The following is an 8,081-nucleotide window of genomic DNA, read 5'->3' on the forward strand; positions in this document are numbered from 1 at the left end:
TTCCGGTTCCTTCAATTCCTTGTCTGTAGGAGAAGGTATCTCTGATCATTCAAGAACAGTAGAGGTAGAAAAGACTAAAGTGATGAATGTAATCGTTCAATTAATATTTATTATGAACATTCGCAAAGGGAAGCCAGCGATACAAACAGTGTCAGTGTCTGACTCCACTGCAGTACTGCAGCACTCAGCTTCTGCACACCAAGTGTGTTGGGCAGATTTACAGCAGTTTACTGACATCCAGACACAACCCAACCCCTGCCCTGCTTCAGGAATGGGACTACCCGATGGAGCACGGACTTTTACCACAGCTCAGATTGCTGCTCCCCTCTCCCAGGGCACTAACCGTTCAAACAAAAACAAAGATTCGCTGTTTAAAACATGTCCTTCACATTTCTCACCCGGTGCCTGCAATAGATGCTCTTTGTATAAATCCTCAGTGTCCGGCTCTGCTTCCACTGCTCGCTGTCCAATGACAACAAACACGATGAGACTGGAACTAAAGCAGGAACGTTCACTACTGGTTTGCAGGGAGAAAGCAGCAATGATTATAAACAGCAGATCCTTCCCATTCTGTCTCCCTTAGCCGGGACACACGCTGTCCACACACAGCCCGAGAATGGCCTCTCCCTTCCCCCACTCACTCCACGCACTGAGACCAGTTCTTCCTCCACTCCGCCTGTTACACACAGACCCCGACTCCGCCTGAACTTCCCCCGGACTCAGTGCCGATCTCTGAGCCCATCTGCCCAAAGCGATGTGCTGCTGTAAGAAGGCTGCTGCTCGCTGCCTTACCCCGGGGCCGCGGTGTCTCAATTCCCGGTTGTTTAAACCACCTTCTTCCAATCACTGAGTGAATGGCACTCACAGGCAGGGCTGGGAGAGGGGAGGGCGCATGCGCTCTTCTGCTCACTGGAAATCGACACGGGGGCGGGGCTTATCCCCGCATTCGCAGCTCTCTGCAATAATTCGGCCTTTAAAAATCAAAGTGAACTTTTCCCGATTTACTTTTATCAGAATCTGAGCAAAGGAACTGGGCCTGGGGGACAAGGACAGAGAATGTTTAAAGCTGGGGGCCTTGCCCCTTTGAGATGCTCAATTTGGGATCATTCCGTGCAGGGTGTATTTCACTTCGTGAGCCCGTCTTCACAAAGCAATCCTGCAGAAACATCGGAGGGACGGGGGGGTAGGAGTGTTTGCTGGGACTGTGCAGGAGTTAATATCTGACAGAAACTGTCCCAGTTTAGTTTAATCAGAGTGAAACACTCAGTCACTGAGAGTAATACCGAACGACCCTGAGCTGCAAGATTACAGGGAGCACAACAGGCAAGCAGGGTTAAATATGGGACCTTGTTTCTCTCACTCTCTGACACTGTCCCGCAGTGTGGGATTAATAATGTGTTTGTCTGTGGTACAATATCAGTGAGAGAGGGGACTGCATCTTCTGTCTCTCCAATGGGATCTTTCAGGATAAAACCGGACCTCACAGATCAGTCTGGAACTGATACTGTGCATGTTTCTGTGTCTCACCGCCCTGCCTCCCCTGTCTCTCTCTCTCTCAGCCCACTCTCTCTCTGCCGCTATCCCCCTTTCTCTTGAACTGTCTGTTAAGGCGGGATTCTGTTATTTAGCGCGATGTGGAAACACTGTTGGAAGTACAACAGTGAGAATGTTTCTGTTTCTCTCTCTGGTGCAATACATGACGGTGTGGCACTGTGACTGAGCGTAATATGGAGACACTGATATACAATGTAAGACTGATACTGTGCCTGTCTCTCTCTCTTTTCCGCTGATGCTGTACATGAATGTGTGATAGTATCATAGAGCGTAATAAGCAGACACAGTTAGGGAGTTTAAGACTGGTACTGTGTCTCTGTCGCTCTCTCTGATAGCCATCTCTGGATGTTGAGTATGAGATGGATAGGACACCAGTTACAGTTAAATGTCCCTCCGTTTAGGAGGAGAGAGACACACACAAAGAGGCTGGTGCGACGGTGAACACATAATTTATATTTTCACGTTAAGCAAACATATTTCTGCGTGCGAACAATACAACAACTTAACAGCAGATATGGGTTAAGCCAGCCTCTGCTGTGATTGGCTCCTGCCCCTGAATCTGGAACAGGCACTGTGAGGAGCGCTAGTCTCAGAGTGTTTAACACTTAGTGAGCTGGGAAACTACAACTAATCCCGAGAATCGGCAGCACAGGCCGAGCGGAGAGGAAACCCTGTGCTGGGAGCTGTAAATCTGGGACAGTTTGTGTTGTGAATGTGCAGATTGTGAACATTGTGTGAGCGAGAGTGTGTTAAAGGGACGGCCGGGTGAGACTAATTTCACTGTGTTTGTGTGTCCGTCTCATCGCCGGATTCCAGAGTCCCTCTTTTGTAAAATTCAAAGATTTCCCTGTCACAGGATCGCCCTGCTGCCCTGCTCAGGTCTAAAGTGGGAATTAAACGTCAAGTTTGATGTGATTTCAAATTTTAGTCGAAAAACAGAGAAAATGTCCGCGATCGGGTGAGAGAGCGCGATCAGTGCAGCAATGAAACGGGTTTAAATCCAAATTGCTGCCTTCAATTCGGATGAAACTTTTTCGACAACAAACATCCCGGTCTTCGGGACAGAAAGAGACCAGTCTGGGACTCTGGAGGGCCCGGGTTGAATTGGAATCGGACAGTTAATGAGGAGAGAGAAACACAGAGAGGCTGGAGGGGCGGGGAGCTGACAGCAGGATGTCTCCGCCCCGTCCGCTCGCTGCCTTTAAGTTGCTCTGTGCCGCCGCCTCCCGTTTCATTTCTGACCGATCTCTTGACTGTCAGAGAGATTTTCCACAGAGTCGCGGACATGACTGACACTGCAGCCGCCGAAACGGCTCCTCCTGCCGCCGCTGCTCAAACCAAGGCTCCCAGTAAGAAGAAGAAGGCGGCTCCCCGCTCCAAGCCAGCCGGTCCCACGTTGGGCGAACAGATCCTCAAGGTTGTGGCCGATGGCAGCGATCGCAAGGGGATGTCCCTGACCGCGATAAAGAAGGCTCTGGCGGCCAAAGGCGTGGATGTGGAGAAGCGCGGGTCCCAGATCAGGTTCAGTATCAAGAGGAATGTGACAAATGGCTTCCTGGTGCAGACCAAGGGCACGGGCGCCTCGGGCTCCTTCAAAGTCGCTAAGAAGGAAAACCAGGGGAAAGTGGGAAGGAAGGTGAAGAAACCGGCAGCCAAGAAATCTCCAGCCAAGAAACCAGCAGCCAAGAAATCTCCGGCCAAGAAACCAGCAGCCAAGAAATCTTCGGCCAAGAAACCAGCAGCCAAGAAGGCGCTAACAGTAAAAAAGACACCGAAAGCGGCGGCTGGGAAGAAGTTGGTGACGAAGAAGGCCTCAGGCGCAAAGGTAAAGGCGGCCAAAAAGGTGGAAAAACCGAGGGCCAAGGCCAAATCAGCAAAACCCAAGAAAGCAGCGCCCAAAAAGTAAATAAAAAGTGCAATTTGTAAACATCTGAACCCAAAGGCTCTTCTCAGAGCCACACACGCCTCTCAGAAAAGAGCTGATCCCCGAATCAAATGATCCCTGTCCCGGGGCCGGGCTCAGATTTCAGACAGAAATCATTGAACATGAAGCCAGGATACCTGGTGACTCGCTGATATTGGCTGCACCCACCCCTCCCCCCAGTGTCTGCAATAAAACCCACAGAATGGGATGTCCGGCCCGGGCCTCACTGTAACTGGGGATGTGTTCGGCTCCAGTCTCAGTTTCTGGTCATTGTCATTTCACAGATTCAATGGGAGAGTCTGAGACGGTGATACTGGCGGAGATACCCCTCCTCACAACTCAAACCCCAAACACCACATTCTCCAAATCAGCTGGAATAAGGTGTTTGTAAACTGCTGAACCCGTCTCTGAGAGGAAGTGTGGGGAGATGAAATAAGGTCTGAGATTGACAGGGAAGGGGCTGTATATAGGCGGGAATATTCGCGATTGTTAATTGTAACGGGACTTTATTTAAAAGCTTCTGGTTCATGGAAGCCTTGAAGATGAATTCCGAGTCTGTAAGGGTTTGTGCGGAGCGCTGTGTTTCGGTTCTATTGTGGGAAAACGGTTTGAAATTGGCGGCTGCAGAAAGCTGGAGGCGGAGCTGGAAGACCAGAGGCCGCTCTCTGCTCTGTCTGTCAATCTTGACTCTGTCTCCTCCCCTTCCCGCCTCTCTCACTCTGCGCTTTCTCAGTCAGGTCGGCTCCGGCTCTATAAAATGGAGCCGGGAGGAGCTCGCTTCTCATTCAGCGGCTGTCTGAGTGAAGAATCATGATGTCTGGTCGAGGTAAAGGTGGTAAAGGACTGGGTAAAGGCGGAGCAAAGCGGCACCGTAAAGTGCTCCATGATAACATCCAGAGCATCACCAAACCAGCTATCCGCCGCCTGGCTCGCCGTGGCGGTGTCAAGCGGATCTCAGGCCTGATCTACGAGGAGACCCGTGGGGCGCTGAAGGTTTTCCTGGAGAATGTGATCAGGGATGCGGTCACCTACACTGAGCACGCCAGGCGCAAGACGGGTCACTGCCATGGATGTGGTGTACGCTCTGAAGCGGCAGGGCCGCACTCTCTATGGATTCGGCGGCTGATTAACTCGACCCTTCTCCCCCAAACACAACACAAAGGCTCTTCTCAGAACCACCCACCGCCTCACAGAGAGACCAGTGACCTGGGGATGGGAGCGTGGACAATTTGGTTGGGAAATGGTTTTGGCTGTTTAATTAATGGAAAGAAATATTTGGATTTATATAGTGCCTTTCACGACCACCGAACGCCTCAAGACCAATCAAGTACTTTTGGAGTGTAGTCGCTGTAGGAATATGGGAATTATTAAATATTTTACAAGTATTGTAAATGTGAGAGATCAGAAATTTCGGCTGACAGTCACAATTACCGGGTGGGATACACAGTCCCCTTTACCCAGACATTACAGTCTTCCCTCACGGATAATTCCTGTCATGTGAGGTTTCTGTGAGAATCGGTTAAATGGGACGGCACTGGCGGGATCGATGCGGGACTTTATGTTTACAGGAAGCAGTGACCGGGGATTTATTCCCGCCCGGTACAGACCGATTAGGGAATGGAACAGAATTCAAACCGGAATGTTACAGAGAAATGGACTTGGTGACTTATAATGGGGCACAATCGCCGTTATAAAGAGCGGGATTTTTAAATTGCTGGCGGGAAATTAGAGTTTCTTTAATCTCTGTTGGTTGATACTGTGAAATTGGCGGGCTTTTTGAAATTGACCAACTGTCAGTTTCAGTTCAGCCAATCAAGGCCCAGTAATCCCCGCCCTTCATTTTCACTCTCGGTGCTTGGTTCAAACTTGATTGGCGGTCGGGCTGCAGCCAATCACAGCCCTTGGGGCGGACCATCACACACTTTAAAAGGAGGCCCCAGAGGAGGCTCCGCATCAACAGTCCTTGTGTCCCAGATTTTATTTTGTGTTGAGATCCGTTCAGAAAATGGCCAGGACCAAGCAGACAGCGCGCAAATCCACCGGAGGGAAAGCTCCTCGCAAACAGCTAGCGACCAAAGCGGCCCGGAAGAGCGCTCCGGCCACGGGCGGAGTGAAGAAGCCTCATCGCTACAGACCCGGCACCGTGGCTCTGAGGGAGATCCGCCGATACCAAAAATCCACCGAGCTGCTGATCCGCAAACTTCCCTTCCAGCGCCTGGTGCGGGAGATCGCTCAGGACTTCAAGACCGACCTGCGCTTCCAGAGCTCGGCCGTCATGGCCCTGCAGGAGGCCAGCGAGGCTTACCTGGTGGGGCTCTTTGAGGATACCAACCTGTGCGCTATTCACGCCAAGCGAGTCACCATCATGCCCAAAGACATCCAGCTCGCCCGCCGCATCCGCGGGGAGCGCGCCTAGACTCCCCCTGCCTCGGCTCGAAGCTTCAGCACCAAGTGCAACAACGGCTCTTTTCAGAGCCACCAAATCAGCAAAGGAAAGAGCTGCGATTTCCTGTAACCAGAGCTTCGTGTTGTTCATTAACCCATTGTAGGGACGGGCAGAGGGTGAGGGACTGATTACAGATCGTGTGTTTATATACCAGCTCCGTTCACATAGGAGTTATTGACGATTAACTAATGAACCCTTTAATATTTTCAGAAACTGACATCGGCTTTGCGTCGCTCTGACCTCGAGTTCCCCGGGGCAGAGCACAGATTTCCCCATTCGGTGTTGCCGGAGAATGGGAACAGGCAGATCTGGGAAGCACTGCAATTGACCCAGGTCGTGTGTGTACATCGCTCGCTGCTCCAGTGCGGTCTAAACTGACTGGCTTAGTAGAGAAATACACAGCCCAGGAACGGCCGGAGCTCCCGAGAACAGAAGCAGCATTCAAACTATCTCAAACCAGACCAAAATTAAACTAGGCCCTTTTATTACTACATTAATTCATCACCGCCGACTCTCTAATTTTCAGATAGACTAAAGAATATTTAAGGAACCGGTGGCGGTATTTATACAATTGTTGAGTGACAACTGTAGTTCAATTATTCGCTGTTAACTGGAAGAGTGTATCTGTGAGCAGAGAACCGTAATGCAGAGACTGGGAACTGAAAACTCCCCCATACGGATAAGTGGTAAGCCATTTAGGACTGAGATGAGGAGAAACTTCTTCACTCAGAGTTGTTAACCTGTGGAATTCCCTACCGCAGAGTTGTTGATGCCAGTTCGTTACATATATTCAAGAGGGAGTTAGATGCGGCCCTTATAACTAAAGGGATCAAGGGGTATGGAGAGAAAGCAGGAAAGGGGTACTGAGGTGAAAGATCAGCCATGATCTTATTGAATGGTAGTGCAGGCTCGAAGGACCGAATGCCTACTCCTGCATCTATTTTCTATGTTTACAGGTCTAAAACAGACCAATCTCTAGGTACATGAATTAAAGGGCTCTGACTCCATTAAGACAGTAAGCAGCCCTTTCACAGATACTGTGGGTGGCTCTGAAAAGAGCCTTTGGGTTATTAGATTAAATCTTGTCCGCTTTATTTGGTCTTGGACGAAGTGGTGGTTTTCTTGGGCAGCAGCACAGCCTGGATATTCGGCAGCACTCCACCCTGAGCGATGGTCACCTTTCACAGCAGCTTGTTGAGCTCCTCGTCGTTGCGAATGGCCAGCTGCAGGTGTCTGGGACTTTGTGTTGTCGCGGGCCGCATTGCCGGCCAGCTCCAGGATTTCAGCGGTCAGATACTCGAGCACAGCAGCCATGTAGACCGGGGCTCCGGCACCCACACGCTCAGCGTAGTTCCCCTTTCGCAGGAGCCTGTGAACACGGCCCACAGGGAACTGCAGTCCGGCTCGGGAGGAGCGAGACTTGGCCTTGGCCCGAGCTTTAGCGCCGGTTTTTCCTCTTCCAGACATTTCCACAAGTTCAGACAAAGAATGAGAAACTCCTCCCACATCAGCCCTTCTTGTAGCTTCTGGAGGGATGCAGAGAGCAAACCTGTGATTGGTCGCCCTGAAGTGGATTTCATTGGTCTTTTCCGCTGACCAATTACCATCTGTTTAGCCCGCCAATGAAAAGAGGGCGAAAATTACTGTTCGACTTCCAACGAATCTTCAATTTCAAAAACCCCGGCAATAATTTTTACAATGCGGATTATGTTAATAAATTCACCATTAGCCAAAGATTTCCAAACACTTTTTATTTCCTTTTGTCGTATTCCATATTGCTTCCAAATTCCAGGATATTACAATTAAGATGAAATTCGGGCCCAGTTTCAAACGTTCTGTAACGGGACACATTCCAGCTCAATCTTTGTACAATTTGGGAATCACAGATCATGGATCGATCCTCCGCACAGGCGGGAGTGAGACCAGAACTGGGAGTTCTTCTGTGAAAAGAGAAGAGGGACAGAGTGTTCTGGTCTCTGTAAGAACTCCCAGTCTGGGCCGTTGCACTCGGAGTCTCGGATTAATAAGCGGGTTGAGCCGAACTAGATTTTTTTTATATATATATTTAAAAGGGCTTGAGAGAGAATGAGGGGACTAAAGTCTGAGTTTCACCTCCTAAAATATCATAATTCATTGGCAGGCGACCACGGACAGTGT

At 50.1% G+C, this 8,081-nt stretch overlaps 1 protein-coding gene and 1 pseudogene across 1 annotated transcript; both read left to right on the forward strand.

Moving 5' to 3' along the window:
* Nucleotides 1–4,291: 4,291 nt before the first annotated feature.
* Nucleotides 4,292–4,604, forward strand: LOC139272832 (uncharacterized; annotated as a pseudogene).
* Nucleotides 4,605–5,483: 879 nt separating this feature from the next.
* On the forward strand, nucleotides 5,484–5,894 carry LOC139272833 (histone H3). The gene has a single exon (XM_070888950.1). It carries the CDS (start codon nucleotides 5,484–5,486, stop codon nucleotides 5,892–5,894), a length of 411 nt encoding a protein of 136 aa, XP_070745051.1.
* Nucleotides 5,895–8,081: the final 2,187 nt, after the last annotated feature.

Source organism: Pristiophorus japonicus, chromosome 9, assembly GCF_044704955.1.
Source record: "Pristiophorus japonicus isolate sPriJap1 chromosome 9, sPriJap1.hap1, whole genome shotgun sequence".
Classification (NCBI taxonomy): Eukaryota; Metazoa; Chordata; class Chondrichthyes; family Pristiophoridae; genus Pristiophorus; species Pristiophorus japonicus.